Source organism: Egretta garzetta, unplaced genomic scaffold, assembly GCF_000687185.1.
Source record: "Egretta garzetta isolate BGI_Z169 unplaced genomic scaffold, ASM68718v1 scaffold187, whole genome shotgun sequence".
In the NCBI taxonomy this organism is placed as follows: domain Eukaryota; kingdom Metazoa; phylum Chordata; class Aves; order Pelecaniformes; family Ardeidae; genus Egretta; species Egretta garzetta.
In genome coordinates this window covers 479,677-504,664 of record NW_009260342.1, presented here as the reverse complement: position 1 = coordinate 504,664, position 24,988 = coordinate 479,677, and the positions used below count along the sequence as shown (strand labels likewise).

Genomic DNA, 24,988 nt, shown 5'->3' with positions numbered 1-24,988 from the left:
GCTTACAGTGACATTTTAATGAAATTAAAAGAAACAATTAAAATGTAAGATATTTTTCATCTGAGACAAATCAGCACACCAATTCTTCAAGTGGAAATGTTAATTTTTATTTATTTACTTTTTTTACAAGTGCACAGATATTCCACTAGCATATGCTGCAGTTTTCAACACACTAGAAGATTATATTTCAATCTATTTTTAGTTTTCAAATTGTTAATTTTTTTCATCTGTTACTCTTTCCAAGTTTTGTTCTTCAAATGCAACATAACACTATTCAAGAATTCAAGTATCTTATACACTTCAATTTACCTCAAAAGGTAATACTGCTTGAGACACTCCTAAAGAAAATGTTTGGTACTGCTAGTCTTCAAGCTGGCTGCGATCTCCCATTTCTTATTCCATTTTTAACTCATTTTAACTAAAGTGTTTTAACTACTAAATGTTTCTCTGAGTTAAGTGTATAAATTTACGTTAGAACTTCAAAACGGTTTACTCCAAAAGTCTTAAGTGACATGTCTCATTGAATAGCATACTTGAGTAACCTGAAGAAACATTTGGTTATGCAAAACTCAAGCAAATGAGCTGTGGGCGTTTCTTCACTTCAGCAGGCTTATCTACAGGAGTCCAGATACTTGTAAAGGGCAAAAGTTAAAACTAAAAGAGTCAACTGACAGATGAATTAAACAACAATAAAAAAAAAAAAATTAAAAGTAACATCTTCCAATGCAATGAGATGCAGATTGAAACAAACCTGCCACACAGTTCTTTATGGACTCAGGATGGCTTTCTTCATTGCCCTTGGGGTGCAGATATAAAATTACAGACAACTTATGAATTCTCTCTTGGTAAGTCCTTTAGAACAGACTTTTGAAAGTTCTAAACAGCCCCAGAGTGGATCTGTTTACAGCCTTTTCAGGTGAGGAAAACACACTTGTCTATAGAGATCAACTGACTTCCACAGTTTTCCTCAATATTTTCTTAATCACTCAGAGGATCCATAGCCAGAATATTTGTACAATCATTCCATTAAATATTCATGCTTCCCCAAAAAGATCTTTCCCTAAAGCCAGAAACTTGGATGACAAAGCACCACAAAACAAGCAGGAGGGAAGGGTTCCAAAGCAAAGGGTTCCATTAAGCTCAGTAACTTCTTGTGATGTCTCATTTAGTAACCTTTGCATGAAATACCCATTAAAGATGAGGTCAGCAGCAAGAAGCTGTGTAGCTCCAAAGCTACAAAGTGGCCAAGGGGGGAATTGCCCAGATAAATCGTCAAAATGTTTTTCAGCTCTCTTTTTGGAGTTAGGAAAACAAAACTTTGCCAATTCCAGATTAAGGGCCTCTGGTTATTTTTGCCTTACACAGCAGGAGCTACTACATACAAAGGGAAAACCAAGTAAGTGGTTCTGGCATTTGCTAATACTACTGAGGTCTTTCGGAGGTAGCAAATACATAGACATTTTCCTCTCTTGGCAAAGTATACACTGCTACTGAAGCACTTAATTAAACCACAGAAATAACACTGTTAAGAACATACTCTAGGCTTACAAATATTCATCTTACTCAAACAGACAGTTACAGTCAGGATCAGAGTCTTTCTAGAATTCCTTTTCAAGTACATACATGTAGCACAAAAAAAAGGTGCCTCTAAACAAATCAATCAATTAAATGTACATCAGCTAGCACAAATGACTTAAGACAGGACAGACTGGAGTCACTCTGTCTTCTCTATCCTAGCACAGAGAGGCACTGAGTTTCATAAGTCTCCCGGTTTCAGCTGGGACAGAGTTAATTTTCTTCCTAGTAGCTGGTATTGTGCTGTATTTTGGATTTAGTACTAGAAGAATGTTGATAACTCACTGATGTTTTGGTTGTTGCTGGGTAGTGCTTAGACTGGCCAAGGACTTCTCAGCTCTCAGCTCTGCCAGGTGCATGAGAAGCTGGGAGGGGACACGGCCAGGACAGCTGAACCAAACTGACCAAAGGGCTATTCCATACCATATGACACCATGCTCATTATATAAGCTGGGGGAAGAAGAAGGAAGGGGAGGACATTCAGAGTGATGGTGTCTGTCTTCCCCAGTAACCGTTCCGCGTGATGGAGCCCTGCTTTCCTGGCAATGGCTGAACACCTGACTGCCCATGGGAAGTGGTCATTGAATTCCTTCCTTTGCTTTGCTTGTGTGTGCGGCTTTTGCTTTCCCTATTAAACTGTCTTTGCCTCAACCCATGAGTTTTCTCACTTTTACTCTTCTGATTCTCTCCCTGTCCCATTGTGGGGGGAGTGAGCGAGCAGCTGTGTGGTGCTTAGTTGCCAGCCGGGGTTAAACCATGACAATAAGAGCTTAACGTCCAGCCCCAAGGAATATAGGTGGCCAGAAAGTTCTGCATTTGAAGACTCACAGCTGCAGCGTGAACATACATGAACATATTCTCAAACACTGAATGAAACAAGACTTGAGAGATTTATCAAATAACTGCAAGGTAAAATAAAAGGATTTACCAGTCCCTTTTAAACTAGGTTTAAAAAACAAACTTTAATATGTTTTGCATTTTAGTTTTTAAACTATGTAAGCCGAAGAATTTCAAACCTCCTGCTCAAGAGCACACAGTCTCAGAAAACAAATTAAAGGTTAGTATTTAAAATCTAAATTTAAGAAATTAAGGATTACCATCTCCCCAGTAATTCTCCCCAGGAATACAAAATCTTCTCAGGACAATCCTTTGACACGTCACCAGTGCCACTGGAGAGTTCATTATCGCTCTCTGGAAAAAACAAAAAAAACAAACAAGACAAAACCAAAAGCATGCACAGATTTATCAAAGAGAATGGACATTAAAAATGCATACATTTAGGTCTCAGACAAATTCTTCTCACCTATCAGTTTTAAAACCACAAAAAGACATAGAAAATATTAGTGGAACCATAAAGAATGTTTAGCAGACTTGATAAAACAAGTGTATTAATAAAGTTACCATAAAGTTTAAGAGAACAAGACTAAGGAATAATTCACAGCGCTGTTACAGGAAAAAGGGCTGGATCTAGAAAAGCATTATGTGAGAGAAGATTCAAGGCTGTCAGCTATCCATTTAATGAAATTTCACAATGCAGTATTATCTAAAAGCCACATCCACTCCAGACTTCACATAAAGAGAACTCTCTTTTAAAGAATAGTAGATAACACTACTTCATTACACTGCATCCTTTCTGCGCCATTCTTCTCATATGGTACTCTGATCTCAAGAAGCCTACTCAGAACCAGAAAATAATTTTTTTTTTACTGAAACAAGTTCATGGAGAAGCAGCAAAAACAACATTGTGACATTAAAGGTCATATTGCATGGAACAGAAAAGAATGCTTCAAATGGAAAAGAAACCTCATAAGTATTAAGAATAAAACTCTTATGGAGGGATATATGTCTTTATATGACTAATAGACAAAACTAGAAGGGATAATGTGAGCCCAGGATAGTGTGCTCAAATAACCATCCAATTCAAGTAACAATCCAATTTCCAAGTGTCTTATGGGTCCATGCAGCTGTCCACAGTAAGTTGAACAGTCTAAGTCTTTAGAGCAGCTCCTCATGTAAAGTTATGTAAAGCATCCTGGCTTGTATCAGGAGTAATGTGGCCAGCAGGAGTAGGGAAGTGATCGTGCCCCTGTACTTGGCACTGGTGAAGCTGCACCTCGAATACTGTGTCAAGTTTTGGGCCCCTCACTACAAGAAAGATATTGCAATGCTGGAACATGTCCAGAGGAAAGCAACAAAGCTGGTGAGGGGTCTGGAGCACAAGTCTGATGAGGAGCAGCTGAGGGAACTGGGGTTGTTTAGTCTGGAGAAGAGGAGGCTGCGGGGCCTCCTATCGCCCTCTACAACTACCTGAAAGGAGGCTGTAGCAAGGTGGGGGCCAGCCTCTTCTCCCAGGTAATGGGCGATAGGGCAAGAGGAAATGGCCTCAAGTTGCACCAGGGGAGGTTTAGGTTGGACATTAGGAAAAATTTCTTCACAGAAAGGGCTGTCAGGCACTGGCATGGGCTGCCCAGGGAGATGGTCAAGTCCCCATACCTGGAGGTATTTAAGAGAGGGGTAGATGAGGTGCTTAGGGACATGGTTTAGTGGTGGGATGGCAGGGTTAGGTTAACAGTTGGACTTAATGATTTTAAAGGTCTTTTGCAACCCAAAAAATTCTATGATTCTATTTGGACTTTTTCCAGTTTTATCTGAATAATATACTGCTGAAAATTAAACAGTACAATTTCAGCACCACCAAACATTGACAGGGCTCCAATTCTCAGCACCATTACTATGAAACACAACCTAAGAAGAGGCACTGCAACAGCCCCATAATCCTCAGAGGCCTCTGAAGCTATAGACAAGACAGTTTAGATGTTAGACAGCCTCCAAGGTTGCTCTTTCCTATGAACTGAACTGTCTCAAGAAGCTAAAATAAAACAAAAAAGGAGGACCAAAGCTACATCTGCTCCCCAAATCCCTTAGATACTCTCTTCAACACAGCTCAGTCACATCTGGTTGCTGACCTAATATCTTTAATTCCTCAGGTAGGTTAAACACTTTATGTCCAACTTTATGTAGACAACAGTAGTAGTTCAGGTAGAGAAGGATCTTCAGTACTTGTACAATTATCCTCGTAAGTCTTCATCCTTGTCAGTCTCACTTCAATTACACGTTTCTCATTTAGTCTCAGCAATTGTCAAATACAATTCATTAACAAAAATACCATCAATGCTTGAATTTGACAACAAACTGTGAGGACAAAGATAGCATATATTGTATATCAAAGACAATTAACAGCAAAAATGCTGCCCTGAGAGAAGAGATGGATATCAGAAATCTCTTTGTATCTCATATTTAACATTAAACTAGTGAAATCCTTTGGCTTGCAACATGTTTGTACAGCTTTACAGGCTCCAAAATACAAGATCAACCTGCATTTAAATACTTCCACTTAGAATGTAAAAAAACCCAAACAAACAAAAAAAAACCCAACAAAAAAAACCCACCAAACCAAAAAAAAACCACAACCACCACCAAACCCAAACCCAAAACAAAACAAACCCACCCACACTCATCATAAACCTACCAGAAATTTGATTTAAGGTTTCCCAATGTTTTGCACACATTCACTAGATCTATAGGAAATATGGAGTTCTAAAAACCCCACATTTATCATTTTAACGAAATTTGATATCACTATAAAAGGATTCCCAGTAACCAAAGGAACCCATCAAGTTCCAGTGGAAGAAACGTATTTGAAGACTCAACTTTTCTTTCATTTTAAAATTACCAAAAAAGTTGTAAAGGCAAATCTCTTCACTTACCACCAAGGCCTGGTAAAAACTAAAAGAAGTTAAAGCAATTAAGTGCATTACATTTCTAAAATTCTTTTCTCTCCTGATTTGCCTAACCAGATCAAAGACATCAATTATAAATGCAGCCCTTCTACTTCCCATGGAAACAAGGAAAAAAAATTTTGAGTATATTGGCCATTCAGAGATGCAAGTTACATATTAATGGTACTGATACATATTAAGAATCTCAAGAAACCTGCCTCACAACAAAAAATTATGATAAACCACAATTTCAGAAAGGTATCACACATTCAAGGTAAAGGAAGACAATTTGGCACAAAATTCTGAAAGGAGATATTTGAATTACTTTGGAGAGACTGAAGAGCTACAGTGCATCTCTACAAGAGCTACTGGTGAAAATATACACAAACAAATCTTGCAGTCTGAAACACAATCTGAAAAAGATGAATAAAACAAATCCTCAACCAGACCAAAACATTTAAAAATGAAGCTACACTGAATACTTTCAGGAACAAAGCACACTAGTTGTTATCTGATCCAAACCTGAGGTTGCCAAGGAACACATCAGACAAAATAGAAACAAACCCTTTCTTTTCTCACTATGCTGGTATTCTATGCAAAATTCTTCAAAGTTCTTAAGGAGATCAGTGTTACATAGCGTATGTATTCCAGCAAGATATATCACAAAGCTACAGTGCTTCAGTTCTGAAAATTCTTTCATCTGGAAGGCTTAACAGTATTTGGAATGTATTATTCAGTTATATGTCAGAAAATCACAGGCCTTAATTAGAAGTGCCATATGCTCTCTTTCAAAAGACGCTAACGTCAAACTTCAAAATAGAACAGGGCAAAGGAGAGAGAATAAACAGCTTTAAAAATCTCTACTTTGTTTCTACTCTAAAGACTATTTACATATTCCAACCTGTGTAAGCACTTAGGTATAAATTTAAAAGGAAAAAAAAAATAAAAGAGGTCTTTGGAGGGATATTTGTAACTGTAAATGTTTTTCTCTGAGGTGTACTTTTAGACTTCTTTTTTTCCTCCACATTCTATAGCATCTGTAAGCCACCAGAGCATGATTTTATCCAGCCTGATTCTGCAGCCAAAGCCACAGATCCCTTCCTCTAAACGTATCATGTATTTCTCCCTTCCTCCTTTATTTGCCCTAACCTCTCACAGCCTCTCAACTGGACAATAAACCTCATCAGAACAGGAGGAGGATCGGAGACATCTCAAGGGAGCAAATCAGAGGGGCCAGGTTGTAGATGTGCATACACACTAACAGCCTTTAAGAATACTTACAGATAATGGTAAGCCTCTCAGGTTTTTATTTGTTTGTTTTGAATTGCAATATGATTCACAAAAAACTCACTTTGTGGATGCCTCATTAATAAATTCCCTGAATCCAGAGCCTCCGTTTAAAGCAAGCTTGAAGGATTGCACTTCCACAGCAAGCATCACTCTGCATGGCATCAGCACAGAATCATAAAATACCTTGGGCTGGAAGAGACCTCTGGAGATCATCTAGTCCGACCTCGTACTCCAAGCAGCCCTAGTTAGATCAGATCACTCAGGGACCTGAGTGGCAGGGTAATCTTGAACACCTTTAAGAAAGGAGACTGTACAATCTCTCTGAACAACATGTTCCACTACTTGACCATGCTCATGGTTTAAAAACAAACCAACCAACCAACCAATTCACCAAAACCATCCTTTTATCCAACAAGCATTTCCCAGGTTCCAACTTGTGTCTGGTGCCTGTTGCCTCTCAGCCTGTTATTGTGCATCTCTGACAAAAGCCTGCCTCCATCTTCTCCAAGCCCTCTGATGCAGTTGTAGACAGCAGTAAGATTCTCCTCTGCACATTTTCTTCTCCAGCCTGAACCAAACCCAGTTCCCTTAACCTCTCATTGTACGTCATGTGCTCCCAACATCTGACCAGCTTGGTGGCTTCCACTGATCTTGCTCCAGTGTGTCAACGTCTGTCTTCTACTGGGGAGCCCAAAACTGCACCCAGTACTCCAAAACGCAGTCTCACAGGTGCTGAATAGAGGGGATGGATCACTTCCCTGGACCTGCTGGCTAGGCTCCTGCTAACACAGCCCTGGGTATGCTTGGCTTTCTTTCCTGCAACAGTACACTGCTGACTCGTTTTCAACTTTTTGCCTGCTGGGATCTCCAGGTACTTTTCTGTAGAAGCTGTCCTGTATCTGATGAGTGTACAGCCTGTCTTGTCACACAGGGTTACTGTAAGTAAGAACTTGCATAACCTAGTGGAGCTGTCTCATAAGGCTTGTCTTAAGCACTCTGTTGCTACCTTGGGAGATAGTCAAAGCCTCTTGTGGTTTTACAGTGCTCCAAATGTGTACAGCCATTTTACTGCACAGTGCATTTCTCCAGCCTGTCCAGGTCCCTCTGAGTAGGAGCCCAGCCCTCCAGCATTATCAATCACTCCCCCCAATTTGCTGTTGTCCACAAACCTGCTGAGGGTGCACTCTCTTCCGTCATGCAGCTGATTAATAAAGACATTTAACAGCACTGATCCCAATACTGATCCTTGAAAGATACCACTGCTTACTGGCTGCCAGCAGGACTTTGCACCATTGATTGATTCTTTCATCCCAGCAGTCCAGCCAACCTTCCAACCACATTATTTTTCACTTATCCAGTCCCTATCTCATTCATTTAATGATAAGGACACTGTTGGACACAGCATTGGAGTCCCTGATAGAATCAAGGTATGCAGCATCCATTGCCTGTCCCTTGTCCACAGCACTGGTCACCTTGTCACAGAAAGCAATGAAGTTGGTCACAATGATTTGCCTTTCATAAATTTATGCTGGCTGTTCCCAATGACCTTGTTTGTCCTTCACATGTTTAGAAACTACTTTCTGGAGTATTTGCTCCATAACCGGTCCCATGGACTGAGGTTAGACTGCCCTGGATCTTCCTTCTGGCCCAATGATGTTTGCTTTTCTTCTTTTCCATTTTCCATTTGCATTAGGTAAATATGGAAGCCTGTACAGCTACCAGTCAGGTTGGGGGATGATCTCTCAATGATAGATTTAGCATATAGTTTTTTGTTAGTGTATCTATAGACAAACAAACATATGTAAAAAATGGTCTCTTTCAAAAATCTGTAGGGATATTCAAGAACAAACTAAATCTAACTGAAGGTGACAGGGTATTGGATATTTACAATTTTGTGCCTACTCCATTTAGAAAAAACTCATTACATCAACTATTCATTATATGAGCAGACTCTTCAGAATAGGGCACAAAAAGTTGTATTTTAAGTGGCCCAGCACTACCTTTTATTATGTAACAATACTCTATTGACTAGGCTCAATTATAATTTCCCCCCCCCCCTTTAAAAAACAGGCTACAACTTGCAGCAGCATGACTGTTGGTATGAAAGAGCTCTCAGCGCTTTAGCAGCACCTTTAGCAAAATAAACTATGGCTCATTATTCTCGGTAACCAATAATTTGGAAAATGCCTCCTGAAGTGGCCCATCTTCCATATAAGCTGAGGCTCCTCTTTGGATTTAGTCTGATCCAGAATAGCCTGAAAGGCTGGTTTCAGTGGAAAACAAGTAAAACTTTCAGAATTACAACAATTACCTTTGATACAAAATGGCAATAAGGTAATTGGCTTGGGTTGGGGGGAAGGGGCACACATTTGGGTTGATTTGTTTGTTTGTTTTTTATAATAAAGTATTTGTAACTGATTAAGTGCCACAGAAGACCACCCTGTGCAGTAAAATGGCTGTACACATTTGGAGCACTGTAAAACCACAGAAAAAAGTCAAATAGCACAGATGTTCCTCTCTCTGATCAAGTACTTTACTTTTGTTAAGAAGAGTCTGTTATCAACTATATTTATTGGTATTTTCCATTTTTGGCTTGAGGAAATAGATGGCAGTTAAGAACTCTTACTCATGTCAACAAAAACTGAGGTACTAAATATGCTTGAATATTTTTAATCTTCCTGGTTTTACAGTGAAAGAGGGTTTTTTTGGTTTGGGGTTTTTTTTGAATGGGGCTGCTTTTGCATCATCTTTAAAAAAATACCTGTAAACAATACTCCTCTCACCCACATTTAACACCAATTATATAGCTACAGAGCTACTTTTCCAATAGATTCAGTTCTCCTTAAAGAAATCTACTACATCACCTGAAATATGACAATACCTTAGAAGACAAACTCACATGTCAGTTAACAAAAAAGGCAAACAAGGTGGAAAACTTTACTGTTATTTCAGAGAGCGCAAGCATAAAATAAATAAGTGAAGTACATCCTAAAATGAGTAGAAATGCATGAATATAGCAGATAAAAGTGAACAGGTGTGATCTGAGCAGTGATGTGAAGAAGAAAAAAGGATTTTTAATGAGTTTTAATTGAGAAGCTGTTACAAGTGAAGTAAGAGTAGGTGGAACTGAAAAATAATATAGCTGGAGCAGCCTGAAGGAGAGGGAAATTAGGTCATAAAGATAGGTGGGAATAAAATTGGAATACTTCAAAAATGAGAAGTTTGATTTTTACGTAGGAGAAGAACAAAAATGAAGGGGAGCTGAAGTTGGCAGCATATTATCAGGGCAACAAGATATAGATGTTACTGACATGGAATCATTCCATACATACTAGAAAAAAAGAGGATCGTGAGAAAGGCCACAAAAAAAAACAAGTTTCCATTTATAAGGTAACAGGAAATTACAGAGCATGAACTATAGTTTTGCCAGGAAAGGCAGGAGTGAAACAAAGTTTAAGTCATGAAATTCATTCCAGTATTAAATAAGGTAGATTTTCAGAAAGATCCACCTTTTCAGTGCACTATAAAATACTCTGATGAAGTCAAGAAGATTCCAAAATGCCTTCCGAATGATATATTTATGGAATTACAATCCTCAGTATATTTTATAATTTAGAAGGAAGAACAATAATCAGGAGCAGAAAAAATGGATTAATTAATTAATATGAACAAAAATTACTTGCAGTGAATTCTGCTCATAAGAACCTTCTGTTTCTGTGGAAGTTACATAATTAACTTGAAGAAAAAATAACCTGGCAGCTACTGAAGTATATATAAAGAGAGTAAAAACAAAAAAGATACCTGAAGCAAAAGCTAATGCTGACAAATCTCAAAGTTTTGACTGCCTTGCAAACAGTTTGCAAATTTAATTGCTTCTGCATGTAACCAAAGATCTGGATCCTCAAAAAACCTACATTTCATAAACACTGAAAGAGGGTGGAACAACATGGATTAGATGATGTCAGTCTTCCACACACTGCGTATGATAATGGTTTTCACACACGTTATAAAGAAGTCTGTGCAAAATCTCTCAAAGGACCCACACTTCTACTTGGAAACAATTCTGCTGGTTGTGTGAAATGGCTAGCCAAACCATCTTTTGCTTTTTATTATAAAACAAAAGTTTCTGCATTTAAAAACGTATCTTAGGCTCTGCATACTGTCATATTAAACAAAAATCATTAACAAAAAAGATAAATCACAAAAATAAGCCTTAACTGTGCATCCAAATCTGAGTGTAGAAACATGCACAAAGAGATGATTCTACCCTTCTGTAGTGAACATACAAGTGGGCCACCATGACATATCTGAATTTGATGTATTAATGCTTAAAGCTAAATAAAAGATGGAGAAAAATTATCACTTCATTTCAGTAGTTTTTCTCCCACACAGATGACAAAGCCAACTAAATGCTGCACAGTGGAGGTATTCTTGTAAATACAAACATCTTCCACATGTACTGTGCTGTCTGAAAACTGACATCTTCAAGAACAAGCAAGAAAATCAAATTTGAGATGTTGTCACAATTCTAAGGCAATGCAATTCTTTACTCCATATTAGTAATTTACAAATTTGTAGATTAGTAGCTATTTCCATATTTGATATAACCAAATGGAAAAAAAAAATCAACATTATAAACACATTAAAATTATATATTGCTAAGGCAGTGTTCAAGGCACTTTGATTATAAAGTCCTTAGACTTAAAAAAAAAAATAAATAGAAAGCTAATGACCGAAACTCTCTCTAAATTGGAGAGCTATGGATTTGATGGATGGACTGTTCGGTGGATAAGGAACTGGCTGGATGGTCGCGTCCAGAGGGTAGTGGTCAATGGCTCGATGTCTGGATGGAGACCGGTGACGAGTGGTGTCCCTCAGGGGTCCGTACTGGGACCGGTGCTGTTTAATGTTTTCATCAATGACTTAGACAGCGAGATCGAGTGCACCCTCAGCAAGTTTGCAGATGACACCAAGCTGAGTGGTGCGGTTGACACACCAGAAGGACGGGATGTCATCCAGAGAGACCTGGACAGGCTGGAGAGGTGGGCCTGTGTGAACCTCATGAGGTTCAACAAGGCCAAGTGCAAGGTCCTGCACCTGGGTCAGGGTAACCCCAAGTATCAGTACAGGCTGGGGGAAGAAAGGATGAGGCCTCACCTGGAGTACTGCGTCCAGCTCTGGAGCCCTCAACACAAGAAGGACATGGAAGTGTTGGAGCGGGCCCAGAGGAGGCCCACAAAAATGATCCGAGGGCTGGAGCACCTCTCCTATGAGGACAGGCTGAGGGAGTTGAGCTTGTTCAGCCTGGAGAAGAGAAGGCTGTGGAGAGACCTGATTGTGGCCTTTCAGTACCTAAAGGGGGCCTATAGGAAAGATGAGGAAGATCTTTTTAGTAGGGCCAGCTGTGACAAGACAAGGGGCAATGGTTTCAAACTAAACCAGGGTAGGTTTAGACTAGATATAAGGAAGAAATTCTTTACAATGAGGGTGGTGAAACGCTGGAACAGGTTGCCCAGAGAGGTAGTGGAGGCCCCATCCCTGGAAGCATTCAAGGCCAGGCTGGACGGGGCCCTGAGCAACCTGATCTAGTTAGCAGTATCCCTGCTCACTGCAGGGGGGTTGGACTAGATGACCTCTAGGGGTCCCTTCCAACCCAAAACATTCTATGATTCTATGAAAACTAAAGACAAGAATCTCACTTTGAGGTTAACAATTATTACAAAAAAGTCAGGGGAACTATTTGTTGAGAACACCATTTTTATCACCTTTATATAAAGTTGGTTAAATAAGATAATTTTTTTAATCATATGAAATGTGAAATTACATGACCATAGTAGTGGCAGCTTGAGGCCACACAAAACCATAGCACTCATGACTGACACCTGAGAAGATCCTCTAGTAATAGGAAGTTATAATTCCTAATAAGCCAACAGGATTGCAAATCCTTTTTTAAATTACTTTCTAACAACCATACTGTGTATAGGCAGACAAGGAAAAGACAAACACTACTGAAATAAAGCATCCAAAGCATTCAAATAATCTGCAATTGTTTCCAGACAAGATGCAAACACCAATTTATGCTCATGTATTACTGAAAAATGTCTATTTTGTACCACAATCTGAAGTGATTTTATGTAAGCTATTAAAAAAAAAAAAAAATTGAAATCAAAGAAAGAGATTTCACCTAAGTACCCAAGGAAGTGAAAACTCCCTTAATTTGAAAGTAATTTTTACCATCATTCTGCAGGAATAAACCAAAGTCGCTGACAGATTTCCCTGGAGTATTCACGAACTGCAAGCCAGACTTATGGAATTATATTTTGCATTTAACTTCACAAAGTCAGCGTGAGTAACAGATTTTATCAAAGAAAGAATCCCTATCTACAATGTGTTCCCAGATGCACTTTGCAGGGGTGTCTTGTGGACACTGGAGAGGAAGAGGGGAATATAACAGCTCAGAGTAAGTCACACTCATTTCCTGAGGGGCTAGCTTGCAAATCTAGCTTACAAGTGAACTCCAACAGCAATCTGGGTTACAGGACAGGAAAGAACCTGAGCCCCAGACAGGTGACCTTCCCTGTACTTCCATCTCCATATGAACCTGGAACAGAAACAACCTCAGAATTCCCCAATTTTCCATTTCATTTACAACCCTGCAATTTAAATAAATACTTTTGTAACCCACAGAAGTGCTTCAAATTCAAAACATTTTAAATACTTGCCTTTTAACAGAAAGGTCATACTTGCACAAATAAATTTAAATACAACTGTAACTATCGACAAGAACTGACACCATTCAGGGCATATTAAAAAAATACAGTCTTCTGCACTCAGGTTTTGTTGTTTTTTTTTTTTTATACACTATGGAAAGGATTGTATTCTTTCTGACAGCGCAATAATAGCTGCAGAAGTCAATGGAGTGCATTTATTCTATGATTTAATAACATAAGTTGTACAGTCCATAAAATGACATCACGCTCATAAAGAACATTTTCCTTTCATTTGGAAGCTACAGATCTGCACTCTTCAGAAGAGCTTGGAGATAGCAAAAAGACTCCAATACAGACTTAACTGATTGTATCAGGGACCCACCAACATTACCCTGTGTTAGATTAGTATAATAAACAGTTCCTATGAATTATGTAAAGCTATTTTTAATTTGGATAAAAATGCAGAGTTGACTATTTCCACATTACTAATGTCATTCTTCTCACTCAGTCATCCTCATTTGTTCACACTATCCTTCATCATAAACCCGTATTTCATCACAAAATACTCTCAATAGCTCTATTGACTCCTAAAACACCACCTCCTCTACTCCTTTGCTTTTTTGGATCTTGAAAACAGCATCTACCCACCCACAACATTTGACACTGTATCTTAATTTAGTCTGGCTGATCATCTCTGATCATTTAGTATTGCCCACTCCCTATCTACTGTATGCACCATCCTTTTGTGCTGTCCAATACATCACACTCAATATTTCTTTCAAGCTTTCAGGGTCCTCTATCCTTTTATTTCTGTTTTCATTGTCAGAGTTCACCATCTCCACACTGAATTTCCATACCACTTACATTAATTTTTCTATTGTATAATACCTCTTTCTTTCTTAGAGCTAAGACAGCTAGAGAGAACACAGAGATAGTTTCACCCTCTTAAGTTTATTATTTCTTCTTTTTTGCTGCTCTTTCTTACTTCTACAGCTTCGTATTACATATAAATTTCTTCTTATTAAAGACCAATAACTAAACGCCGAACACATTTCAGTAGGATTCTTTTTGGTTTAAGGCCTCCATTTACAGATCAGTATCCACTGTGCTGCCAACTGCATCGCTGCTCAGTTCTCAGCTGTCAGAAAAATAGTATATAAACCATCAAGAAATTTATTGTTGCAGTAAACACAAACCCAAACAGTGCTGCATGCCTGGAAGTCATTTGACAGCATTCTAGCGAAATTCCACAACTCATGCTCAAACTTCTTTTGGGAAACTCAGTAGGCATGTTCTCTCTCACCTATCATGAATTGTTTCAGGATGTCTGCTAAACACCCTGTGTTTACTCTGCACACAATTTATGGATTGGAACAAGAGCTAGTAACCAAACACTTGGGACCACATAAAGCTTCAGCAAAAAAAAAATTCAACTCCATTACAATCAGTTTAAAGACTATTTTCTGTTTTTAAACAGAATTTCTCCTTAACCTCCTAACATTATTCTGATTCAAGAAGAAACTCAAATGGAGTTATCTAGTATTCTCCTTAATGTTATATTATACTTTAAAAAAATTTAAAATATTAGAGCCAAAGGAAGGTCATAATTTCATGTACAGTCTAAGTAAGTGCTGCTGCTAAAAGAAGCCAAACTATTCTTCCCCTTCTCCTTTGTTATTTGTTTCCAGGACTACATTCTCCTTGCAAATACTTCTGCTGGAAAGCAATTTTCTCCAGTCCTTAGGCTCACACATGCAGCCAGCCACTTCATGCTGCCATGGAATGACACTACAATAAAAATGCTCTGTGCAGCTTTGTCTTTTTTGAATAATGCAATATATAAACCATCACTTCTGTACATGTTCTTACTTACTGCTCCAAAAAGAAGAAAGATTAGTTCAACCAATTGTGCTCTGCACCTTGTTGCAAGGTTTTACTCAAAATTAAAAGTGAACTTTTCTGCTTATTGATAAAAATTGATACTTAAATCCACTTCATTTTAAACCTTTCCAGAAAGTGTAAGAATTTCCTCATTATATGTTTTAATATTTTAAAATTATGTTCTGAATTTAATAGAAAACTTCTTATCAAGGAGTGTACTTTACATTCTAGGTTTTGACAAGAAATCATTAATATTAATTACATTTTTAAAATTACCATCTCCAAAGCAAGGAATCTTAAGATGACTGGGTTTCCAGAAATATGTATTACAAAATTAATAATTTTTTTTAATGTGAGATTGATCTGAAAGATCTCTAAGTAGCTATTGCACAATCTTTGCAAAGATCTTATTTTTTTTTATATAGCTGTTCAGATGAAAAATAAAGCTAGAGTGAGAAAAGAATATTAAAAGCTAAGAATGCCATTTAGGGAATATATGAGCTCAATTTTCTATATGCAGTTGCTGCACATTTGAAAGGGACTACGCATAAAACTAGTATAATAATTATTTTAAATAATTATTGGGGGGGGTGGGATTCATGTTTGGCCTTTCACTAAAACAAAAAGAACAAGCATATTGAAAAAAATGCCTTCTTTCTTATGAACATCTTTATTCATATATTCGTGACATAAGACATCCCACTGAGCTGTGTGTATACACACACAGTACACAGAAATCAGGTAAGGTGCAAATGAAGCATGCAATCTTACAGCATTACACAAAGGAAACTGCAATGTATAGTGCTTCTGAAGTAAATTAAGTAACATTCTGTGGGCATGTAGGATATATATATGAATATAGCAAAAAAAAAAAAAAAGAGAGAGAACAGATAGTAATCCTCCATATCTATAATGGTAACAGCAGCCTCTGGCCTATGAAATAGTGAAGTCCTTATAATGCGCACCTGCCCTAGTCAGGTTGCAAGCAGAAAAACCCTATGTGGCCAGGTAGCTACCATTCTTAAGTGTAAAGAAAAGAACAAGCCTTCTTCCAAGGCTAAGACAAGACATTGTAAACTCAAGGGTTTTTTTTTTTTTCCATCATCATAATTAGTACCCTGAAAAGAAAAAGAAAGAAAAAGAATGAAGAGATTTATTTAGAACAACTGCAAATGACTCATTTAACCTGCATATCCACTAGGATAGATAACTTCTAGGCAGATAACGCTAAATGCAGTTTCCATGAGAACAGAGTCACATCAAGATATTTTTAATGTCTTCTCTTAGGAAGTAATCTACATTTAAAATATGGAAACTAGCATTAGGAAACTAAACCAAAGTTAAACTTGGGTTCACACCTCAGTGGAATACTTTAATAAAATAAAGCCATTCCATAATCATACCAAGAGGACAATATCCACGTTACTACTAATTGTGCTAAATTCATCAAATTCTGGAACAGTGCTTTACTCTTCCCAGTAAGAAGCAATATTAAAAAAAAGTATTCAAGCAATTTCTTAAACCCTATCCTATCAAACAAGCTCCAGAAGACATTCTGACTATAGAACTCAAACATCCAGCAAGGAAAAGAACACCCACAGGTGCTGAACTCTGAACCAAAGGTCAAATCTGAAATTATTCTCACTATTAATGGTAAAGCAATCCCAATTACCAATAAATATAAAAGCTCCTTTAGAGAAAATAGCATTTTTACTATACAAAAGTGATACTTGATATAAAGGAGGGAATAACAGTGATAGTCAATGCCCATCCCGCTCCCTCCCAGGAATCAGTAGAAGGTTTTCAATTCATAGAATCATAGAATGTTTTGGGTTAGAAGGGACCCCTAGAGGTCATTTAGTCCAACCCCCCCTGCAGCGGGCAGGGACATCGCTAACTAGATCAGGCTGCTCAGAGCCCCATCCACCCTGGCCGAGAATGTTTCCAGGGATGGGGCCTCCACTGCCTCTCTGGGCAACCCATTCCAGTGTTTTACCACCCGCATTGTAAAGAATTTCTTCCTTATATCCAGTCTAAACCTACCCTGTTTTAGTTTAAAGCCATTACCCCTTGTCCTGTCACAGCTGGCCCTACTAAAAAGATCTTCCTCATCTTTCCTATAGGCCCCCTTTAGGTACTGAAAGGCCACAATCAGGTCTCTCCGCAGCCTTCTCTTCTCCAGGCTGAACATCCCCAACTCTCTCAGCCTGTCCTCATAGAAGAGGTGCTCCAGGAAAGCCCATTCTGCTGTGGGTTTTCTAAGCGTGGTGTCACCTGGACTATGCAGGATATTTTGGTTTTAACTGCAACAGAGTAATCATGTAACAATACCTGTCTGATCCTGATGGTGTTAATCACAGGGATCTGATTCCTATTGTGTAAACTAACATCCAACTACTTCTACTTACCTATAAGTAAGAATCAAGAAGGAATTTTTCCACTGTAATAAGGGACACTTTTTATAGTACTGACAGAACAGTGCCAGAAATCTTAAGAATAACATTGTAGAACTACCATGAGTTCTGGTAGGTCAGGTATCTAGATCAAAAATGGCATGTAGAAAGCTTATTCTGAATATTATGAGCTAACCCTCAGAGTACAAAAGGCTGACAGTAGGCCAAGGGCCTTCAAAAAAAAAAAAAAAAAAAAAAAAAAAAGGGAAAAGACATTGAGGTGCTGTTAGCTTTGGAAGGTGCAGGCAAATATGCTGGGTCCGTGAACAGCAGCAGTCCCCAACATGATCCCCAACTGAACCAGGAGATGTTTTACAACTAAGCCTTATCAAATGAGGGAAAACTAATCACGTGCTAACCAGACCATTTTGGGGTGGGGGAATTCCCTGTTTGAGTCAGTCTAGGATTTTTTTTTGTTTTTCTTTACAAACACGCATTTAAAGTTCGCCTTTTCAAAGCCCATTCTAATGCTGTCTTTAGCAGCATATTCAAGGCAAATGGCTTCTGATCAGAAGAAAATCCCTCTAGAAAAAGTATTCTATCTTTTTTAGCAGAGCACAAATGCAGCAGTAACACATTTTGAAGCATACAGAAAAATGGACATGCATTGTCTACCACTGCTACTGAGAGAACTCTGAATAATGGGTTGGTAAAAATGCCATTACTAAAAAATTGCTGCTAGTAGAAAATTATGTGTGATCTTTTTGTCCAAAACAGTTGTATTTCTAATAAACACAAACAGGAAGAATTATATTAGTAAATTAACAGCAGAAATATAATAGTACTATTTATGGGAACTATAAGTGCTCATTTATTCTTACCTTCTTCTGCCTCATCCTCCTGGGATGACATAGGCCCTCCTCCACTTGTTGGGCTGACCAATTCTTCCTCTCTTGCAGATTCTCTTTGTAGACTGACAACTTCATAAATCGCATCCCCAGCACTTGTGTGGCTTTTTCCTTCAGACTAAAACAAAATACGTGTATGTATTAGGTCCCCACTGTTGATATACACAGTTCTAACAGCATGCATGCCAAACCCAAACACATACAAACAAATCTCTTATCAATCAAGGCTAAACAATAGTTTGAGCAAGACTCCCTCAGATTTCTTTGCAATGGCATACATAGACTGGCAGTAATTGACAGCTTTCTCTTAACTTTTATAGGTAGAAAATACAAATAAAACTGCATTATTTCCAAAGCTGCCTCTGAACAACTATTTGAAGTGTTGTTCAGAATGATGATTAAAAAAACCTTTCTGATTTAAATATAGCTATAATGAGATGAGGTCCAAGAGAAACTACAGCAAAAGAAAAGAGAAGAGAACAGGAAAAATATTGGAGTAATTGAAATCACAGGAACAGGAATCAAATGCCTTAGGAGGAAAAAATTAAATGGTAAAAGTTTTTAGGAGGTAAAGACAAGACTAATGAAAAAACAAAACCTCATGCTTTTTTAAAGCCATAAATTGTGAAAAGCTCCTTGTATTGTTTTACTCATTAAAAAAACCCAGAAAAATTAATCTTTCTTCCGGAGACTATAATTTGAGACTCCTTTAAATGGGGAAATGTATTGTGCCTTGATATAAACTTTGTGTTTGTAGCCTAAGTTTTATTTATTTACTACTTTTATATATATATGTCTGTGTATCTGTCTGTCTGTGTGCATGCACGTGTATAAATCATGAATATCCATCAATCTAACAGTTAAATTAGCTTGGAAATTTGAGTGTGGTATCTGTAACTATAAATATTTGAGAATGTTTTCTGTGGAAAGCATGTTGTTCTGCAAAAGCAGCTTTTCTTCCAAATTTGTCTCTTTAGGAATTTGATAACTTTCAAGGCAAACTACCTCAAAATTTGTTTGGCAAGGGGAATTGTTTGTTTTCTTTTTACTTCAAGCTGGAAAAGTTTGGAGTTTAATTTTAAGTCTTTCATGTTCAATAGACTTTCACATGAAAAAGAAGTTAGTTACCTATAGTTTAAGCACTGGATACAAGGTTCCAAGTTTTAAAATAAAAGGAGTAGTCATTTCTCCTCTGAGTTAGTTCTGAACACAATTATTATTCAGTGACATGCAGTGATTAATATATTTGTAGAGGATTGTATAAAACTGCAAACTAATGACTGTATTAAATGAAGCAGCCCAAAATGTAGTTTTTTGTTCTTTGTGCATCTTGCCTAATCAGTTAAAATAAGGTAATTTTTGAACATATTAAAACATCAAATTAACCATGAAAAAGAACATGATTTCAGTTAGAGAATATTAAATTTGTTTAAAAAACAGAAATATGATGAAGTTGGAAAGCTCCCATTACACCTTCGCTGGAGATGCACATGAACTGCTGACCAGGACTTGCAATTTCAACGAGCTAGTGAAATTATGCAGATGGATAAATAGGGACTGCTTGGACTGATACAATATAAATTATTTCATACTGAGAAAACTTTCCTACTCTGTTTTAGATTACTCAATCAGCTCTGCTTCCTTTAAAGCTGATACTCCCTGGAAGGAGTGGCTCCAATTATCAGCCAGTTTTGCTGACTGAACTTCTCATGAAGTCAGCTTAATGAGATTTGGGGTGTAGGCATAAGTACCTGCATTTTGTAACATTTAGCAGGATGATATTAGAGCCATTATCCCTGCTTTATTCTCACAGGACACCATTATCAAGTAATTAGAAAGCACTTGATTTAATCAACCAAGTATTGATGTCACTAATATTATTAACCATCACTATCTATAGATTTTATTTTTGAGGGAGTAAGGCATGCGGCACTATGGATTTTGTGGTATGTTACAAGAATTACAAGTCTTCAGCTCCTTGCACATGTTCTGGTTAACTGCAAGACCCATCTCTGTAAAATGCAAATAATTTGGCTATTTGTTTTTTCTGAAGCATGAATTTGCTTTCTACAGGAATCGACCTTGCCATCATTAGAACATGATCCTTGTAAAGGTGCATGAGTAACACAGACAGATAGAAAGAACAATCCTAAATTACTCAGCAACATGCATTTATGTAATTTCTCATATCTGACTACACACCTCACCAATCTTGGTTCAGACTATTAAACCCATCTGAATCCTTCCTCAGAAGAGTTCTGATTTTATTCTGCCAGTACAGGCAGGTCCCACTTATTCCTTGCAGGAAAATGCCATTTCATTACTTCTTCCTCTTGGAACATTAGTAATGGATGCTTCGTTACTAGAATGGGCACCTTGCTGAGACTGCCCAAATCTAAAGTTTCTTGCCAAGGACTCTGCATGCTAGAACTTGGAACTGGGCAGGCTGCATGCATGAATTTCTCACCCACAGTCAAACATGCTACATTTGCACAACAACAGCATTATTGTCATGATTTTACATCAGCACGAAATTATACCACACAATTCATGGTCTTGCAGAGAAGCCATCTATCTTTGGAGGTAAGGATTTTGATATTAATCCACTGTTAGGCTCCCTAGAATCTGCTTAAATGATTTCCCCAAAAGTTCACAAACAGCAGATCCCAATGACATCTGCAAAGTTATTTTCCAGTAGTAAATGTGCCCTGAGGTGCAGCATCTGCAGGTGCAGTATCTGCAGGAACAGCTATCGCAATAGGAACTGTCCATCTGATAATTGGCTAAATAAAGACTTGCTACAGGCCAACCAGAGAGATCTGGTCATCCATTATCAGGCCTTAATCTTGCAGAAAGATTATAAAAATTAAAAGCATTCCTTCGCCAAAAATCCGCAGAACAGCTCCTCAGAATTTTACAGCAGGAAGAAATCAATGTGTTTCTTCAGGGAGAGGAGGCACATGTATATTTTCACATTATAAGGGGTGAGAAAGAAAAAAAGCAAGCATCCATACTACTCAATTAAAAACGGTACAGTTGTAAGTGATTTAAAAGGAAAGCTTAACTGATTACAGAGAAGCAAACAGCTGAGAATGTTATCTACATTTTAAATTTAAAGACATTCTCAACATTTGCATATAACAGTTGGTTTTCTCAGATTTTCTTAAATTCTAAGTTGCTATGCTAATCTCTAGAAGAAATACAGACACAGCATTATATGAGATTTATTTACTCACCAAGTGTTAAACACAGCTGCACTTTTGCCATGTAATATCAACATAGCTTGTTTTTTCAGACCTATTACTGTACCCCTCAGGAAGATGACAACTCAAATATTCACATTAGGCTCAATAAAACTAAATCACTGCACTTTGGTTTCATTAGTCATAGATGGTGGAGCACTATTCCAATGCAAATGATAGTTACCCTCTGCTGCTCACTTTTTGAACCAATACCACAATGTAAGTTCTCAGAGAAAGCAGGTCAACAGTTGCTGCAAGATGCAGTTGTGCATCATCCTACCATGACAACAGGCAGACATACATAACTTTATGTACCTCACCCACTGCCAAAAATGGAAGAGACTTTAGCATTTTACTCAATAGTAACTATTCAAAAACAGTACCTGATGAGATGGATAGATCATCTCTCAGTGGTTGAGGAAGAAATAAATGCACATTAATCACACAAGCACAGGACTGGAAAAGCTAACATAGAAGGAATACACAACTATGCATTAAGCTTCATCTTAAGCACTCCCCTCCCTTCTGTAGAATTCAGCAGCGTTTGTACAACTTGACTTAAAAGCCAAACTCCAAGGGACTGACAAACTGAAACACTTCTGAGAAGAGTTTGCTAAAAATGGTGATTTCTTTACTGCTGTTTGAACATTTCACAAGGTTACAATCATCAGCAAGAAATCACATGAACAATGCTAATTTCATAAATCATTGCAAAAATAACGCCCTTAGCCTCACATTTCAAAAAGCCCTGGGGCGTTGAAGGACAAGAACATAGTTCATTTTTTACCCTCATCAACAACCACAAGGGTGAAATCATGGCAAATTCTCCATGCAGCAGAACTTTTCCAGATAATCTTCTTCCAAACTTCTCTCTTTTTGAAAACATGAAGAAATCTACCTTCTCAGATGCTTTGAAAAAACAACAGCAATAGCCTCTTTTCAACTGCTGCATTAGTTTCCTTTGCCTTTAATTGCTTATATTCTTACAGCCACCTACCTTCACATTTTCAACCTTAGTAGCCAGGATTTCCCTTTGATAAATATTAGTTGATTTTACAATGAACAATTAAAGAGTCATTTCACAGTTTTACCAGTCAAATGGACTTGCTTTAGATGTTTGCACACAGGTCTGATCATATGAAATGATAGAGAATTCAACAGTTAGGTTCAAAATTGTTTGAGCCCACAAAGCCAATGACTTATGACTCATTATAATTCAGTTTATAAAGGTATTAAACATTTATATATGCTACTTAACCATTATGCATTTAAGCATCTCAACAGTAACTAGTTAAAAGAAACAAACTACCGAGGTGCAGGTGCCATGCTAACTTTTATAAAGGCCAAGTAAGAAAGACAAAACAAATGCTCCCAGCATCAACTTTTCTTTAGAAAAGAAGTAATACCTGTTTTAGCTTCATATAAAAAGTTTCTGTGAAGGTTTTTCTGCTGTAGTACCAGAAGCGTTCATTGGCAGGATACACACGCACAACAGTCTCCAGCAAGAACCGGACTGGCTCTACTACTTCAGTAACAACCATATCCACTGCCACAGTCATGAAAACACGCTTATCTAAAACACAAAAATAAGTCACATAAGGAAAAATCAAAGTTCAAATTTCTCAAAACAATAAATGACAGAAGTAAACTGTTTTTCAAACTGAAAACCCTTTCTATATAATTATTGATTCTACTGCACCCATTTTATTTGAGTTCTACACCCTCCATGCCTCCTGCATAGAATGAGAGTATGCATTAAACATACTGTCTGACATACTGTAGATACAAAATGTCATACAAGGAAAACAGCATTAAGATACCAGACAAAAGGAACATGCACAGGATAAGATCACATTTTAAAGTGAAACTTACTGTTGAGGCAATATATATACGCGTAGCAAGTCAGTGTCAAGGGTGTCCTACAGCATTGTTTGTCCCAAATCCTCTCATCACACTAAGAAACACTTCAGATAATTTCTATGTCCATGCTCATAATCTGTCAGTTACAGGGACTCAAAATGTTTACCCTTCTCTGTCCCACTCTGGGTCAGACAGTCCTCAGAGCAGCAAAGCATATTTTTATAGGAAAGCATGGATCAGTAATCTTAATCTGTAATAGCTTTATCTTCCCGATACTGAAGCATAGCTCCAACATCTTCAAGTACACAAGAATGCAGGATTAACCGACCAGAGGATGAGACTGAAATAGTCCAAGCATGTCTTTTGCTGGTTTACAATGCAAGAACAGGTTTGCTGTTTCTGGAAACACTCATCACAGAGAGAGGTAGTAACCATCATATTGTATCACAACAGGTATCTTTCTTGCAGGCAGCACAGATTTTTAAAACAAATATTTAGAATCAGACCTTACAGGTTCCCTTGTCTTTAAAAAAACAAAAAAAAACCACCAAAAAAACCCACCACAAAACCAAACCACACCACACACACGAAGTTATATCATAAAATGGAAACTGTGTCAAGCAGGAAGAGCTTTGCCTATATGCTACTAGAAATGTTGTGGTTTGAAAAATCCAGCAGCAGTAACAGTGACACTGGCTGTCTGTACCTGGATATGCCTTTAAGCAACTGATGTGAGCTCTGCTGTGGGATAGGAAACAAACTCCAGATTTGCATTCAAACCTTTTACATCACATAAGAGAACATCAATTCCAGTGATAAGAAACTGTGCTATGTAATCAAGCACTTCAGTGCATCACTTCCAGCCGCTCCAAGATGAAGGGGATATAATGCTATTTGTAATCAAATCACCTCAAAACTAAAAGAAAGAGAATAGCAATGCCTACAATTTATACTGCTTTGCTGAGTACAGAAGGTGGAAAACAACTTCTGCATACTTAGGACCAAAAAGTCCTGATAACCAGGGAACAGGCACATAAGCCCCAAACAACACTAATTTAATGTCTCCAAATAGCAACACACAGCTCTCTGAACACTTATTCACATTTCTATGTTGCATGTGTCTATACAGAAAAAGTTCCTAGCCACAGACTTTTGGAACATAATGGCATACGTACATAATGACATATGCACCATGATTCCCAGGCGAAAACACATACACCAAACCCATGTTGGGTAAAACAAATTTACAAATTAGATTAAATTACCTTTAGGAGTTTCCTCATTAAGTACTAGAAACATTGGTGCATTAGGATTCCACATTCCAGTAATTACATAAGCCTTCCCATCAGA

At 37.7% G+C, this 24,988-nt stretch overlaps 1 protein-coding gene across 1 annotated transcript in view; it reads right to left on the bottom strand.

Annotated features, from left to right (window-relative positions):
• Positions 1 to 24,988, bottom strand: part of RABGAP1L (RAB GTPase activating protein 1 like) — a 224,685-nt gene that overhangs the window by 185,197 nt on the left and 14,500 nt on the right. The window contains exons 9-12 of the mRNA XM_035898056.1: positions 24,904 to 24,988; positions 23,185 to 23,351; positions 18,510 to 18,654; positions 2,673 to 2,766 (exon numbers count right to left, since the gene is read on the bottom strand). Of these exons, the coding sequence (XP_035753949.1) occupies positions 2,673 to 2,766; positions 18,510 to 18,654; positions 23,185 to 23,351; positions 24,904 to 24,988 (491 nt within the window). The remainder of the gene's footprint in view (positions 1 to 2,672; positions 2,767 to 18,509; positions 18,655 to 23,184; positions 23,352 to 24,903) is intronic.